Source organism: Polyodon spathula, chromosome 22 (assembly GCF_017654505.1).
Source record: "Polyodon spathula isolate WHYD16114869_AA chromosome 22, ASM1765450v1, whole genome shotgun sequence".
In the NCBI taxonomy this organism is placed as follows: domain Eukaryota; kingdom Metazoa; phylum Chordata; class Actinopteri; order Acipenseriformes; family Polyodontidae; genus Polyodon; species Polyodon spathula.
In genome coordinates, this window is record NC_054555.1 from 1,529,378 (window position 1) to 1,545,834 (window position 16,457).

Consider the following 16,457-nt stretch of genomic DNA (forward strand, 5'->3'; position numbering starts at 1 on the left):
TGTTTTTTATAGAATAAGTGTTGGTTTTACTATACCTATATATGTATATATTTAAAAATAATTTACTATACATTTAAAAATAAAAGGGTATTTACTGTGATATTGATCTAGTGTTTTGTGAGATGTCTGTGGCAGTTATTCAGCCAGGTTCCCAGCACTCCCTGCTCCGAGCCATGTGACTGTGGTTGTTGTTGTCTGTGTGCGAGGATTTAAGTGCAGGGGATCTTGTTTTCCGGGAAGCAGGGGGATGTTTAGCTTGAATGTTGTTTTTATTCAGTAAACAAGTAAACGCAAACCATTGACATCAATTTGAAATATTTGTGAACTCGCACTGGTTGCTGATACTTCGCTCCTGCTGTAAACAGCAACGTTATCGATGCTGTCAAACAAATAACGCATGTTTTTTTTTTTTTATTACCCTCTAAATATTCTCGGTTTTTTGTTTTGTTTTGTTTTGTTTTGTTTTATTTTTTTTGACGTTGATGCCCAACACAGAAGTACGTTTAATCATACAAAAACATGCCACGCAAGAGGCGAAATCCCTCAGGGGAAGAGATGGCCGTTTCTAGGAGGACGAGGCAGCGCACCAATACCAATAAAAACACGAACCAGTCTATAGTCATTTCTGACAGCGAAAATGAGGTATGGCGTGTGTCTGTTGTGTGTTAATAAAATCCAAAAGTAGACCCCCGAGCCACATATCTAGTGACCGGCAGCTTTTGAATATTTCTCCGAATGCGAGGTGGATCGAACATTTTATTAAAGCCAACAAGATTTAGCATGGATGGAGATAAGACCGGTGTTTTGTCCATTCCTGGCTTTACAAGGAGTTTAAGACGTTTCGTAATTTTACCTGCATTGGGACAATGATATGGGGTAGAATTCATTTTTAAAAATCTATTGCTTGCCTTACTGATTGTAGGAAGGAGATCGTGGATTGGTGCAAAGGCAGGACGGACGTTTGCGGGAAAGAGAGAAAATAAAGCGACACAGCCCAGGTAGGGCTATATTTCAAAGTGAAATTGCGTTTCTCTTTTTGTAACGGTAACTTGTATAGCAGATGGAGCCACTCCAAGCTGTACTGATTACCCTGATCAGACAGCTTGAGACATCTATCGTTATCTTTATTAAAAGTCAAGTAGAGTATCATTCTAAACCTCTCAATTTATCGCTGTTTTGGACACTGTGCGTCTTTTGTAGCTTTTGTAGAGGCCACTTACAATGAAGTGAAACCTGAAATGTTTCAAACCGATGTATTACACAGTGAGTTTTGTTGTTGTCCCTGCTTTAGGTTTGGAGCCTATGTCTCGCCACTCCAGGTGTGTCTGCCAGGTATTGAAAAGTGAAAAGCACCTTGAAACGCTGTGATAGAGGAATGCTATTCAAATCTTGTCATATTTAGATTAAACCTTTCTCAGTTGCCAGTGTCAATTACTTGGCCGAAAAAACTGAACTGTGTTCCTGTTATTAAATGCAGTAACGTACAGTGAAAAACTTTCCTGTAAATAAAGAAAGATGTTCACCTTGCTGCTCAAGTAACAACAATACAGCAGCAACCTTGTATTTCAAAACAAGGGTTTGCGCAGTGAAATGCACTTTGAAACTGTGTTACAGGAGTCCTATTGAAATGTAAGTTTGCTTCCTTTATTTCAGAGATGACAGAGGAACAGATGCTAGACCTGGCAGTGAGAATGAGTGAACAGGAGGCCAGTCAAACACGCGAAGAAGAGGAGGCCCTGAGGAAGGCTATTGAAGAGAGTCTTTGTGTAATTACCTCCAACCTTGTTGACCTAAACTGGAGTGTTTATCCACAGAGCTGACTCAGTACACGGAACGGCAGTACAGTTTAACCCACATTGGAGACTGCTGATCTTGTGCATATTGGTGTTGGGAAAACTTTGTAACAACATAATTTTTTTAAACTATTGCAGGAAAACAGAGTTTCCCATAAAGCGGACCAGAGCAGACCAGCGGGTGTTCAACAAAACCTAGGGAATAAAGGAAAAGAAAAAACGCACTCCACTGAACCAGATGCCAGTCTTCTGGGAGACTCCCAGAGGGAATCCATCCTCGGGAAGGTTAATCCTAGAGAGCGAAGCCCCATTCTCGTCTTGGAGAAGTTGAGCCAAGATGTGGTTGGCAGCTGCCAGGAGTTGGGTTTCATCGAATGTTCACAAGACTGTCCTTTGACAGTAACACCTCTATCTGCTAAAAGAACGAGCGAGGGGAACCAATTGAAACGTAAATTCCGAAGGACAGATCCGGTAGGCAGCAGTCGAGCCGACGGAGGGGAGGGCTCGTCAGCAAACCTGTGCAGCGGCAAGAGAAGAGGGCAGCAGGGCAGCACAACTCCTCAGGAACTGGAGACCTGCCAGCATCCTGCAGACACCCCCCATTGGCCCCCGGAGAAGGTCAGTGCAGTGCAGCTTTTCAGGGTAGTCAGTATACAACTAATATAGTCATTACAACGCCAAACTCTAGCCACGATTCAGGTGTGTTTGCTGATACCAGCTTTTGTAAATGAGTTAATATATACAGGGACCTTATAGCATGAATTCGTTTCTGTGCAGGAGATTCCAGATAAGATGAGAGGTAGTTCTTGATTTATAATTAGTAACTCAATGCTCATGCTGGTGAAGGGTTGGGTTTGAAAGCCATAGTCCCACCTGAACTGTAACAGCAATGTAAAGTCCCCACACCCACTCAGTGTGCGTGCAAAAATATCTTTAGTTATCTACTGTAGACCAAAAAAACTCCTATCTATCTATCTATCTATCTATCTATCTATCTATCTATCTATCTATCTATCTATCTATCTGTCTATCTATCTCCTTAAAGGGCTACAGTAACTTTCATTTAAACATTATAGGAAAAAAGAACCTGCCGTAAAACTGAACAGAACAGATCCCCCCTAAGGATGGAAGAGGATGCTTCTCTAAAAGTCATCACGTTGGACGACTTCCAGGATTCTGAGTCCCTCTTGAGTAGTAGCAATGGTCCCCAGTGCTTGCAAAGCGGCGAGCAGAGTCCCGTACTTATGATGGGGAGTCAAGACATGGTTGGCAACTGCCAGGAGATGAGTTCCCTCACCTGTTCCCTCACTTGTTCACAAAGTCTTTTGACATTCTCGCCTTTGAAGAATCCTCTGCCTTCCATGAATCAGGATTCTCCCTATCCTAAGAGTCCCACATTCCCTAAAAAAAAGAACGAGGAGAACCGCTTGAGTAGGACATTCTCAAGGAGAGACACGGTACACCCAAATCGAGCTGACAGAGGAGAGAGCTCTTCAGCGAACCTCGCCAGCAGTGATGGAAGAGTGAAGCAGGGCAGCACACCTCCCCAGGAACCAGAGACCTCTCAGCATTGTTCAGCAGCCTACAGTGAGAACTCAAACACCCCTCTCAGCTGCCCCTCGACACAAGTGGATATAGAGGGGGCAGGTAGCATGTCCCGGGGAGAGGGCGCGGTGCACTATTACTGGGGTGTCCCCTTCTGCCCCCAGGGTTTGAACCCAGACGATTACACCAAGGTGATCCTGTGCCAGCTGGAGGTGTATGAGAAGAGCCTGAAGCAGGCTCAGAGGGGGCTGCTGCGCAAGGCAGAGTGGGGGGAGCCCGTGCTCACAGCCTCCCATGAAACACTCTCCTCCCGCAGGACCAGTCTCTCCCGACTGGGCAAGGGGGCAGGTAACAGCCGGAGCTTTCAGGGCATTCAGAGCCCTCGGCACAGCGAGCAGGAGGAAGGAGAGGAGAAGAGCTCTCAGCATGACAAGGAGGGCAGAGAGAGAAGAGAGGAGGAGGAACAACAGGAAGAGGAGACATCCAACTCGCAGCAGCAGGCAGTTAGTATGGGGAGTCTTGTCTAGTTAATTTCCAGATTTTAGTTAGAAAGGTTTTAAAGTTATCTGTGCAACACAGCGTGTGATAGACAGTGTTCCAGTTGTGGAGGCACATGTTTGAGGTATCAGAAGGTGTTAAAGGGTTTGTCTCTTCTCTGCACAGGCATCTTCAGCAATGATCAGAGCAGAAGGCACCACGGAGACCTGGCTGAACTTGAGGTAAGGGGAGCCAGTGGGAAGGTAAAGAGAAACAAGTCAATTGATGGCAAGGAGACGGTAATTCAAATCTTTTTAACTGCCACACATGTAATTACTGTGTGCTATAAATCCTGAATTGTAAAGGCGCTCTTTACAAGTTTACTCATGTCCTAATTTATTAACAAAGGGAATCCTTGTTTTTTTTTGGCAACAGTCTTCTTTTTTACAATGTTAACTCCTGTATTTCCTGGATCTCTTGCCCCGGTAAGATGATAGCTTCCTGGTCGTCCAATAGGGCAAAGGGCTATCAGACTCTGTATTCACGCCTCTTATTAGCACTACCAATACTAATACTGGTCCACTGAACACTTACTGGTTTTTGGTTTGGAATATGCAGATCTTTCAAAGACAGCGTTGTAGAAGTAAAGGTTGTGCTGTTGCTTAACCACTTCTAGTGTATAGTTTAAACACCAGTGGGCTAACTGCAATCAGACCACATTGCTTACAGCAAAGGTAGCATTGATGCAGTAGTTAATCTATAGGATTGTATTTAAAACATTTACTTAGACTGAGCCAACGTCAAAAAAATGAAGCTCAGTCTCTCAGCACAATAAAAATAGCAGCAGCAGCAGTAATGTCAGTAAGAGGTAAGAAATGGATTTTGACGCATTAGTTAGAACTCCTCTTAATGTAGAGTTTTGAGCACTGTGGTGAGTACAGTGTTAACAGTACTTTTACAATTTACTGTCAACATGGACTGGCCACTGATTTAATTGGAATAATAAAATCATGAAACATTGACGGAGCGCTGTCTCACCTGCTCCTGTTTGTGCTGCAGAAGGAGACGTGGCCTGAGGGAGAGGAGCCCCAGAGAGCCAGAGGAGCAGCAGGAACAGAGAGTAGAGGAGGAGGAGGAAGAGATGGACTTGGACATCTGTCCAGGTAGGCAGACTATTGCACAGAATAACAGTACAGCCTTTTATGTAACCTCTACAGTTCAACTGTGACAACGTTGGCCAGGTTGAAATTTGGTTTACTTTTTTTTTAAATTTAGTAGTCGCCAATTGTTTTTTTTTTTTTTTTTTTTTTTTTATCATTTTCTCCCAATTTAGAGTAGTCAAGTATTTTTAGGTTCAGCGCACCGCTACCACCCCCCTGCTAACTAGGGAGGGTGAAGACGACCACATGCTATCCTCTGAAGCCTCAGAGCTACAGCACTGGAGGACAACGCATCTCAGGGCAGGTTACAGACAAGCCCGCAGGTGCTCGGCCAATTGTGTGGCACCCCCTGGAAGCTCCCGTCCGTGGTCGGCAGTGGAATTGCCTGGTCTCTAACCTGCGACATCGAGGCTATAGGGCGCATCCTACACTCCATGTGGAGCACCTTTACCGGATGTGCCACTCGGGAGCCCCCCTTGATTTACGTTTTTAATCTCTAGTTCAAAAACAGGATTATCAGATTGACATTTAAATGGCGAATTCCATAATCTGGGATGTACTGTATATTATCAAATATTGTCTGACCTCAAAACCTGTACTCCGCAGGAATGGACAACGGCAGGGAGGCCAGAACTGGTGTTGTAATTAATCTGGATTTAGTACGTGTTGAATTCTGGTACAGTTATTTTTAATTTTTTTCGTGCTTTGCAGAAAGCCAGCTCAGTGAAGAGTCCAGCCAGCCTCTGCTTAAAGATACCCCTGCAGGGACACAGGTAAGTCTAAATATCTGTGCCAAGTAAAGTGCTTTACTACTTCATTCCCTTTTCTGCAGCCTACTAGTTTCAACCACAGAGCTGCTCCGCCCCAACATCTTGCTTCTCGTAGACCTAGTGAACTCCAGCTGCACCATTAACATGAACATATCTTTAGATCTGTGCAGTGATATTTATGGAAGTAGAATTTACATTATCAGAATAGGAAGTAAGCAGAACTTACTTAGGGTCACGTATACAATGAAGGAGACTTGAAACCACACAAACCACCACACATTTCACCATACTCTTAACAGAAATCATTATTTGCCTTGAGTGGACAGAGCAAAGCAAAACTAGAGTAACTATACTCTTTTAAACTGATTAGACTGAAATACAATAAGGGATTTAATGAAAACTTAAAATACCAGCACCTATTAATAAAAGGGTTACTACTGTGCAGGTATAGAGGCAAGTGAGCAGAACAAGAGTGTCCATCAATGTCCCACCAATGTTTCCCTCTCTATCCCCAGTGCCTGGAGGATGTTGTAGAGAAGCCAGGCTCAGCCCCCGTCTTACAGAGAGGACAGCGTGTGGAGTGTCCAATCTGCATGCAGAGCTTCCCAAAGAACCGCATTGAGATGCACGCAGCCTACTGTGATGGAACCAGGGAATCTGAGGAGGTGGAGGAGGAGACTGCCTCACAGGGTAAGACAGCCAGCCTGCAGGGGAACAGTATCTCAGATGAGGGAGGCATACCTAACGTCCATATCTTCATCAGGTTTCAGGAGTTCCTATCTCTTTAGTTGTCTAGGAACATTCCTTCATTCTTGAGGGTATATGAATCTCGATCATAGTGATCTTTTTAGCAGGGTTGGATTGATGAAGGCTGTACTGTAGGAACTGCTTGCCGATATTTTATAAAACTTTGGAAATGTTCTAGATAATGCCACTGCTGAGACAAGCTTACACTAGTGATCTATATCATTGCAGAGGGTCACTTTCATGAAGTAATTTTCACCAGGTTAGATAAGATAAGCAAAGGGAGGCTGTTATATTTACTGAATAGGTTTTCTTCTTGCCAGCTAAGCCTAGAATATTCAGATTTACTTTCCAGAATCTAATGAATTTTGAATTTACTCCAAATAATGATACTGTACACACACAAGCGGATGCTGGTTTAATGATGGCATTGTAACTATGGGATGTGTGTTTGATTTCAGTGATGAGCCTGAGACGAAGCATCAGGAAAGCAGGCTCCTCGGATGCTGCTGAACCCAGTACGTCCTGCTCTGACAGGTAAGTAGGTACGGCAGCTTTGCAATGACCCACTACATCCAAGGACATGGGGTTTTGTTTCTGGCAACACATGCGCTGTTCAATTCTGTTTAGATCAGCTCAGAAGGAGAAGTGCTACATCTGCCAAGACTGGATTTCAATAAAGGAGTACCAGAGCCACGTCGACAACTGCATTAGCAGGGGCAGAAACTGGAAAAGCAAGGTTAAGTGTATCCACCGCTTATGCCAGACAGGGGACACAAGCTCGTGCGGTCATTGCATGGAGAAGTACTCAAATTCTACTGTAACTTTCACCTCATGCTCTTTCTAAAATAGCGCTCTTTTGAGAAGAGAGATTTCTAGTAAGGTTAGATGAGAGTGCAAGCTTTTTATTAGACCAATAAAAATAACAAAAACACATATTTAGAGCCTTATGAATGGGAAGTATTGGTGGAAGTGAAATATAACTAAGCCAGAGAGTGAGGGTGGAGTGGACAGCAATCATGTCTGACATACCATGTTAGAGAAAGAAACCCTAGAATGGACAGTAGACACTTCGAATAATTATTTTATTCTATGTTGTCATTCACAGAAGCTCCTGGCTGCTTTAGAGCATTCAGAACGTAAAGATTCAGGTAAGATTCTTTTTTTTTTTTTTTTTATTATTATTTTTTAGAATAACATTTCTCAGGGTATATTCCTTGTTAAAATGCTTCTACCTGCTTTAAATGTATTATTGTATGATTGTTTTAAAAAGAATCTTGGTTGGCACATTGGGGGGGTGTTGGGGATGTTGGGGTTGGGGGGAATACAGGGACTAATGCATTTTCTTTACTTTCTAGGAAATGCAGAGGTTGGCACTTCAGATTCCTTTATCAACCACAGAGAAGACGGGTAAACAAAATATGTAATTCATTTTATACACACGCACATGCACACGCACAGTACCAGTCAAAAGTTTGAGTACACTTGCTGGAAACCTAGTTTTTTTTCATAATTGACAATATTTTACGTTGTATACATTTCTGTAAATGAAACACATCTTGCAATATACAAAACAAAACAAGGAGTATCAAAGCAATATTCAAGAAAATTGAAAATTGTCTCTAAATCTTGGATTCTTCAAAATAGCCACGCTTTGCCTTAATAACAGCCTCACAAACACAAGGTATTCGGTTAACAAGTTTCAGCAGGAAATCACCAGACATGTCTTCCCAGCTCTTCTGCAGCAATTCCCAGAGATGTAGGGCACTCTTGGGTAGCTTTGCTTTGACTCTTCTGTCCAGTTTGTCCCATACAAGTTCTATGGGATTGAGGTCTGGAGACTGGGCAGGCCAGATCATTAGATTGAGTTGTCCTTCACTTTCCTTCTTCGCCAGATAGTTCTTGCACAACTTTGAGGTGTGTTTCGGGTCATTATCTTGCTGAAGAATGAAGGACTGCCCAGCTAGCCGTAATCCTGATGGAATGGCATGCCTCTGAAGTATGCTATGATAGCCATGCTGGTTGAGCTTGCCATGGACTTGGTAAAGATCACCAACTCTGTCACCAGCAAAGCAACCCAAGACCATGACACTGCCTCCTCCATGCTTGACAGTGGGAACCACACATGCAGAACTCATGCTCTCACCCTCTCGGCAACTTACAAATACTCTGCGGTTTGACCCAAATATTTCAGATTTTGACTCATCGGTCCATAAGACCGATTTCCACTCCTCAAACGTCCAGTTTCTGGTTTTTTTGGCCCAGGTAAGTCTCTTCCTCTTATTCTGCACTCTTAACAGTGGTTTCTTTGCAGCAATTCTTCCAGTTAGGCCAGCTTCACGCAATCTCCTCTGAACAGTTGATGTTGAAACATCTGTACTTCCAGTAGCATTTAGCTGAGCTTGTATTTCAGGGGGAGTTAATCGCCGGTTTCGCAGACTTCTGACTCGAATGAACTTGTTCTCTGATTCTGAGGTCAACCTTGGCCTGCCTGACCTTGTTCAGTCCTCATGAGTGACAGTTTCTTCAAATCATTTGGTCTTGGCCACAGCAGTTACAGACAGTTGCAAAGTTCTTGCGATTTGTCTTAAAGATTGGCCTTCATTTCTTAAAGTAGTTACAAACTGTCTTTTTTCTTTGCTTAACTGACTGTATTTTGTCATTTTCTGCTCCCTTGCATTCAGGAATGACAAACTTGTGCCTATGCTACCTATATTTATCATGAACCCTCACCTGTTAACCATAATTGGTGACAAAAGGTTAATTAGGTAACATGCTAGTTAACTCAGAGACCCTTGCTTTGGGTGACCATTTTGTTGAAATTGACAAGATTTACATTTTCATTTAAAAATTAAATTTTTGAATGCAGTTCACTTTTGATTATCAGCTTATATAAGTACATGTATCATATAATGAAATATTTTCAATGTTTCAAGCAGGTGTACTCAAACTTTTGACTTGTACTGTGTGGTACAGGGATGTAGTGAATATTCTTTAAGCCAGTTCGAGAGGGTGGGATTTTCATTCATTAATTCAATAGTTATTAATTTGATGAATGGGAAAAGGGCTAGTCAAAGTCAGATGGCCCCCAGGACTCTGATTGCACACCCCTGCGCTGCAGTAATCCGTCGCTCCTTTCCTCTTCAGTGGGCTTGTCTCGTGCCTGGATGATGAGGAGCAGGAGCCTGGCAGTGGTGGGGACGAGCCTGCTTGCCCCTTCCAATTGAGCGATTCTCCCATCAGATCCTTTGTGCCCATCTCCCAAGCCACGGACTGCCTCGTTGACTTCAAAAAGCAACTAACGGGGCCGACTGAAGGGCACAAGAGGAAGAGTAAGAGAGGAAGATACAGATGAATAGTTCTTTTTTTTAAATACCTTTTTCTTTGTTAATGTGGCCGGTTCTTTATTCATTAAAACATGTACTGATTAAACCTCCTGTATCCCTGAGATGGTAGTTGCTGCCTGTGATTGGGTTTGCATTTCATTACAGGTGGTTGTGTTTTTTTTTTTTTTTTTTTTTTTTTTTTTTTAAAGCAATATTTTTTAAGGGAAAATATGTATATTAATTTAAACAGTGAAATAAAACAACTATTGTTTGGTTAATATGTGCATTCACAAAACTTGTTCTTGATTGTAGATATTGCTTCTTTTTTTCTTTTTAAACTCCTTACAGATTTCATTACCAAAATAGGAAAGATCCTGACACCCAGGAGTCATGCATTCCTACAAGTAAATGATGAGGCTACACGCGATGAAGATAGGAGCAAATGAGCTAAACGTTTATACACCAAACAGAAGTGAAACTCAGATTCAAATTACATGTGAAGTTGCACAGTACGACTTGCACTCAAACCTTTGCTTAAAATGGGAACATGTAAGGGGACAATTTAATAAAATACTTACAAAAATAAAAATCTAGCGTACTGTGTATTTTACCCCTCAATCTGAACAAGCATTGCAAAAAAATAAAATTACACACACACACACACACACACACACACACACCATCATGGGTGTGTGTATTTCATCACGTACAGTACGGTATCAGATTAACAGGAACTTCACAAGCACATCAACATACTTTGGCTTGCAACTGGAAGTGTAACACGCTGAAGGTAAAATACTTTAATGATTACTATTTGAAAGCATAAGATGAGTGTAAAGGGACGCCTTTGAAAACAGATTCCCGTTATGTCACTTACTAGTGTACATTTTTTACATTTTTTTTTTTTAATTCAGTTTAGTTTAACTTTAAAAACAACAGCATATTGCTAGGAGGCTGTGACAAGTTTCATTGCAAGCTATACAGTAAGTGCATTTGTAGTTATTAAAAACAATAGGCAACTCTTAAGGAAAAAGCCGTTTTCTATTCCATAAGTTTTTATTGTGTGTAAAAAAAATAAAAAAGTATATGCAGTCACGTTTGACTAAAGATCGGGACGTGCAGGCAGAGGTTCTGTCAGACTTTATAACTTCATTTTTAATTTACATTAAGTAAATAAATAACGTGTTATGGCTATATGGGTTTGTGTATTATACAGCATGTTAGTTTTGTACAGTCGCAATCACTGCAAACAAAATAAAAACTGATTCTTGTAATAGCGCAAGGGGTAGCTATAATTGAACAACTATTACAGATTGAAGAAAGTCAACATGTATTAACTGGATCTAGACCCAATCTTGACATCTATCTTTCTGGTAAATATTAGAGAAAAAAAAAAAAGTTTTACTCATTTTCAGAAATATGCTTTTTTTAAGAACTTACAAAAGTTCCTCTTTCCAAGGAACTTGCTTCACAAAATGCAAATTACATACAGATTTCGCAAATTATCCGCACGTTTCCTGATGGCTGAGGATGGTCTATGCTCATTGTGAAGCTCTCCGGCTGGCTGGGTTGCGTTGCATTGTGAAGCTCTCAGGCTGGCTGGGTTGAGTTGCATTGTGAAGCTCTCCGGCTGGCTGGGTTACGTTGCATTGTGAAGCTGTCCGGCTGGCTGGTTTGCGTTGCATTGTGAAGCTCTCAGGCTGGCTGGTTTGCGTTGCATTGTAAAGCTCTCAGGCTGCCTGGGTTGCTTTGTGTTTGTTTCCAGTCTCCTGGGTTAAAGATGAGCAGCGCTGGAGATTGCTGCTTGATGAAATCCCCCTCTTCAGAGAGGAAGAGGCTGTCACTGGGACCCCAGAACCACTGTGAACAGGTAAAGGAAACGCAAAGCCCTTTCATTAGCATGCAGCAGCAATACACATGGCTGTCTTGTTTATAGCTGCAGCCAGGCAGACACCAGATCTCGGGAGACCCTGGTGCAGCGAGGTGTGTTCACAATGAGTGCCAGTCTCAACTCTGCAGAACCAGCAGGACCCCCAAGTGAGACCCTTAACCCAGAGGGCCAGTTAGGCATCTGTTCATTTCAAATCAAAAGAAGCAACTAGGGGAGTACTTCACTGAAGTCTTTCAGATCTTAAAAGGAGTTGGATGTGATGGGTAACCTAGACATGTCGTTGATTCTGAATCATTGGGGTCTTTTCAGACAAAATAAGATTAATCTATTTTAAATCTGTATGGTAATGATATCACACATGTATATGTCTGTTTCAAAGTCTATGTCAAGTGGAAGCCTCTTTGCAGAGAGAGATGGAAATGTTTTATCCAGATCTCTGTTTCAGACCCCTACCCAACTCTTCTTGCGAGGGTCTTCCCTGGCAGTCTGTCGCTGGCACTGATGCCTGTTGCCTGCTTGTCTGTTTGTGTGCTTCTGACTGCTCCTCACACCCCTCCTCAGATTGAACGATGGCTGCAGCCCTTCAGACTGTCCCAGGAGCAGCTCGCTGACATCTCTGCCCGCCTGCTCACAGACATGGAGAGGGGGCTGGGGGAGCACACCCACGCCCAGGCCACGGTCAAGATGCTGCCCACGTTTGTGAGGTCCACGCCGGACGGCTCAGGTGCGAGGGGTCCCTGCCACTGTCTTCTTTCTCAGCAGTGTTTGGAGGGGGACCACATGTGTTAGACTTCTCCAAAAAGCTTCACCTTTCACACAGCGACACCTAGTGGATACTGCAGTACTAGTTTTGTTTTAAAGGATTGGTCCCAACTGGAGAGTGTTTTTAGTGGTCATTGTTAAGTCCGATGACAACTCTGGAGAGCTGAGAATGGGGTCTGTTAGACTAGTGCCTGTTATGAAGATCCAGGGTAATTTTGCAGTTTCTCCATGCTCTCCCCATGTCTGTACTGCTAGCATTTAACAGAGTTACGTCATGGTTTTCCATGCCTCTCTGGGCTTTACATTGCTTACCTATGGTTTACCATTCTTTCACGGTGCTTCATTACACTTTGCTATGCTTTTACTATGCGGCTGTATGGAGTGCTCAGGTGTTCATCATTAAGCTGTGCAGTCTGGTTCTCCACTCAGCAGGTCTACCTCTCGTCTTGATCCACAGAGTCGGGGGACTTCCTGGCACTGGATCTAGGCGGGACCAATTTCCGTGTTCTGCTGGTCAAGGTGGTGGCAGATGGGAACAGACAGGTGAAGATGAAGAGCGAGATATGTGCCATCCCCGAGGAGATCATGCTGGGCACCGGCACACAGGTACCAGTGTACTCCAAACTCACGTAGAATAGGTACGAGAGGATAGCCCTGCCTCGGGCCTTGGCCTCACCCCCCTGTGTTGTGTTCCACAGCTGTTTGACCACATCGCTGCCTGCCTGGCTCAGTTCCTGGACTTGCAGGGAATCAAAGACCAGATCCTGCCCCTGGGCTTTACCTTCTCCTTTCCCTGTGAACAGAAAGACCTGGACCAGGTGAGCCTCACAGCCCTGCCTGGCTGGGACCCTCATAGTGCAGAGTGGCAGCCACTTGCAGACTGACTGTGTAACGCACGAATTTCTGAGCACGTGAATGGAGAATTGTGAATGAGGTGCATGGCGATCACGTGGTTTCAGAGCGTGTTAATCATGCACAGGTATTATCAGCCCCTTCCAATCCAGGGAATTGAATAATGAAATAAGGCAGCTGGTCCCTCATGTCGTGGCTGCAGGTTAGTTGCTTGCATGTCTCTAATCAGTGTGTGTTTCAGAGCGTGCTGATCTCCTGGACGAAGGGGTTCAAGTGCTCCGGCGTGGAAGGGCAGGACGTGGTGAAGCTGCTCAGGGAAGCTATCCACAGGAGGGGGGTGAGTTCACACACCGTGAAACTGCAGGGCTTTGAAAAGACAAAACGCTTTCAAAGTACCCTACAGTGATGTAGGTATGGATTTTCGCCACTTCGTGTTGGATGTGGGAGACCGGTGATGCAGATTGGACTGTATGTAGAGTATGTATGTACAGTATGTATGAGTGTGCAGGCAGCAGTCTGATAGCATGCATGAGTGTGCAGGCAGCAGTCTGATTGTGTCATGGTCTTTACCCTCCGCCCCCCATCCCAGTCTCTCTCTCTTCCCAGGATTATGATATCGGCTCGGTGGCTATGGTAAATGACACTGTGGGGACCATGATGAGCTGTGGGTACAAGGATCACAGCTGTGAGATCGGCCTGATTGTAGGTGAGAACGTTACTGCTGAGTCAGTGCCTAGACAAAACTCCAGGATCAGTCAGCTACTGAACTAGGAACCTGACGAGCACTGATAGGATACAACTACCGTACCTTTCTTAAGAGGGTTTGCTATTCCAGACAGGTGATTACACCCAATCCCACCTGCATTTCCAAAGCAGTGCAAGTGCATGCATCTGTTAAAACAAGACCCTTGTGTGAACAATATGTATTTCACTCCCTGCAGGCACTGGGACGAACGCTTGCTACATGGAGGAGCTGCGCAATGTGAAGAGAGTGAACGGAGATGAAGGGCTCATGTGTGTGAATATGGAGTGGGGCGCCTTCGGAGATGACGGGGTGCTGTCCGACATCCAGACCGAGTTTGACCGGGAGGTGGATGGCAAGTCCTTGAACCCGGGCAGGCAGACGTGGGTACCACCTGAACCAGGAACATTCCCATTAACCAGCAAAAATGCAATAGAAAAATACCACACAGGGGACACAAAATCAGGGCACACAGGATATACAATAGAAAAATACCACACAGGGGACACAAAATCAGGGCACACACAGGATATACAAACAAAGATAAGAGGGACTGGAATTCTGATAAATCTTTAACATGGCTGATTGCTTTATTATTATGCAGATCCTATGAATGTATTCTGTGTTATATAAAAGCTGTACCTCCCTGCTAAGAATTCAGTTTCAGACACAATGAGCAAGCCAGCAGATGTGGTGGTATTTGATAAGAGGGCTGATAGCAGTCAATCGGTTAGAAGACTACACAAATGAACAGGAGTGCGTAAGGACCATTGCTGGAGAGTGGATTTCAAACCTAGTTTCTCTGAAGGATTAGGGTACTAGAAAGGATATTAAATCCCTCTGGAATCAGACACCTTGCAGGCTGATCAGCTGAGGCAGATGATTCTATTAGCTATGTGCAGTCCAGACTAGTGAGACATTACTCTGATTCTCTGCCCTTATAATAGCATCCCATAGTGAGAGCACAGCAACGTGTAATAAAGCACAGTGAAAGTATGGTCAAGCATTGTACAGACCAGAGAGGCATGGTAAAGCAATGGCAAACTGTGGTAAACTCACAGTATAACCATGGGAAAAGCATGGGAAAAACTGCAAAACTGTGGTGCAAATTTACCGCGTCAGACTTTGATAAGGGCGGTAACGTTGGTCCCTGCTCCCCACAGCTTTGAGAAGATGATCAGTGGGATGTACATGGGGGAGATAGCCCGTCTCATCCTGGTCAAACTGGCCAATGAGAAGCTGCTGTTCCGAGGAAAGACGACGCCAGCCCTACTCGCCAGGGGCAGCTTCAAAACCAAACACATCTCTGAAATCGAGAAGTGAGTGTGGGGCAATCAGGGCGGGCTCATTGTGTACACAGACATGCAGAGATACAGAACTACAGTCTCACTACCTTTACATCTAACTTTGCACACAGTGCCTGCTTTCTCAACTTTAAAATAGCCCCAATGTGTTTTACATGAATGCTATACAGGGAAACATTTCTGACTGTTTCCTGAAATGTAACATTATTTTTTGTTACTACCGGTATTCAATATGACTTCAATCAATCTCAGGGGCTGGCAAAATAAAAATGTCTCATAATGTCACTACCTATGGCACGGTTGGTGGTATTGCACCCTCTCCCAGTGTTGTGACCCTGGTGTTCTGTGTGTCAGGGATATGGGCAGCCTGACCCGAGCCCGAGAGATCCTGATGAACCTGGGGCTGCAGTGCAGCGAGGAGGACGCCGCCGTGGTCCAGCAGGTCTGTGTGGCTGTGTCCACACGTTCCGCCCAGCTCTGCGCGGCCGCCCTAGCAACAGTCACCAAGCGCATCCGTGTGAACCGAGGACTGGAGCGCCTCAGCACCACAGTCGGGGTGGATGGGACAGTCTACAAGATGCACCCCTGGTAAGGGAGGACTCCCAGCTCTGTGCAGGGAGGGGAGATGAGAGCAGGAGGACCGGAGGAAGAGCAGCCTAGTGGATAGACCTGAGAGACAGGAAGGTAGTGTGTCTAGTTGGTTAGAGCAGAGGGAGGAAGTGTGCTCTAGTTTGTATTTGACTATAGCAGAGAAAACTGGACGAAGCCTGTCCTAAACAATGGGGAGGCAGTGTGCTCTAGTAGCTATTTCTGTTTTTTATTTAACCTGGAGTTTATTCCAAGACCGTGGAGCTAGAAAAGTGAAAGCCTTTTTTAAATGATGTATGAACTTTAGAAACTAAGAAACTGAGGTCTTAGATTATAAATACTGCTAGAGGTCATTAACAGTGTATTAAGGAATTTTACCAAGGATAGCCTTATAAAGGAGTTTAAAATACTTTGTTTTTAACATAACCCATGCAATTATCTGTAGTTCTACTGCATTGGCCTCCAGATAGAATAACAAAACAAGAGGGTTCTTTACAACAGCC

General features: G+C 44.0%; 2 protein-coding genes across 3 annotated transcripts in view; both read left to right on the top strand.

Moving 5' to 3' along the window:
* Positions 1-179: 179 nt before the first annotated feature.
* LOC121296922 (BRCA1-A complex subunit RAP80-like) lies at positions 180-10,385 on the top strand. 2 transcript variants are annotated; one of them, XM_041222838.1, is made up of 15 exons: positions 180-642; positions 923-998; positions 1,654-1,766; positions 1,932-2,411; positions 2,870-3,850; positions 4,002-4,057; positions 4,875-4,978; positions 5,687-5,748; positions 6,261-6,435; positions 6,951-7,026; positions 7,120-7,228; positions 7,598-7,640; positions 7,848-7,899; positions 9,637-9,821; positions 10,164-10,385. In XM_041222838.1, exons 1-15 carry the CDS (start codon positions 520-522, stop codon positions 10,259-10,261), a joined length of 2,733 nt encoding a protein of 910 aa, XP_041078772.1. In that variant the 5' UTR covers positions 180-519; the 3' UTR covers positions 10,262-10,385. The 2 variants fall into 2 exon arrangements, with proteins under 2 accessions (XP_041078772.1, XP_041078773.1); XM_041222839.1 differs by having other exon boundaries at positions 181-642; positions 2,870-3,841.
* Positions 10,386-10,535: 150 nt separating this feature from the next.
* The window catches only part of LOC121296923 (hexokinase-2-like), a 7,240-nt gene continuing 1,318 nt past the window's right edge, over positions 10,536-16,457 (top strand). Inside the window, exons 1-10 of the mRNA XM_041222840.1 lie at positions 10,536-10,605; positions 11,581-11,685; positions 12,268-12,430; positions 12,926-13,074; positions 13,167-13,286; positions 13,562-13,657; positions 13,927-14,026; positions 14,262-14,445; positions 15,226-15,381; positions 15,721-15,954. Coding sequence (XP_041078774.1) covers positions 11,596-11,685; positions 12,268-12,430; positions 12,926-13,074; positions 13,167-13,286; positions 13,562-13,657; positions 13,927-14,026; positions 14,262-14,445; positions 15,226-15,381; positions 15,721-15,954 — 1,292 coding nt within the window. The 5' untranslated portion in view covers positions 10,536-10,605; positions 11,581-11,595. The remainder of the gene's footprint in view (positions 10,606-11,580; positions 11,686-12,267; positions 12,431-12,925; positions 13,075-13,166; positions 13,287-13,561; positions 13,658-13,926; positions 14,027-14,261; positions 14,446-15,225; positions 15,382-15,720; positions 15,955-16,457) is intronic.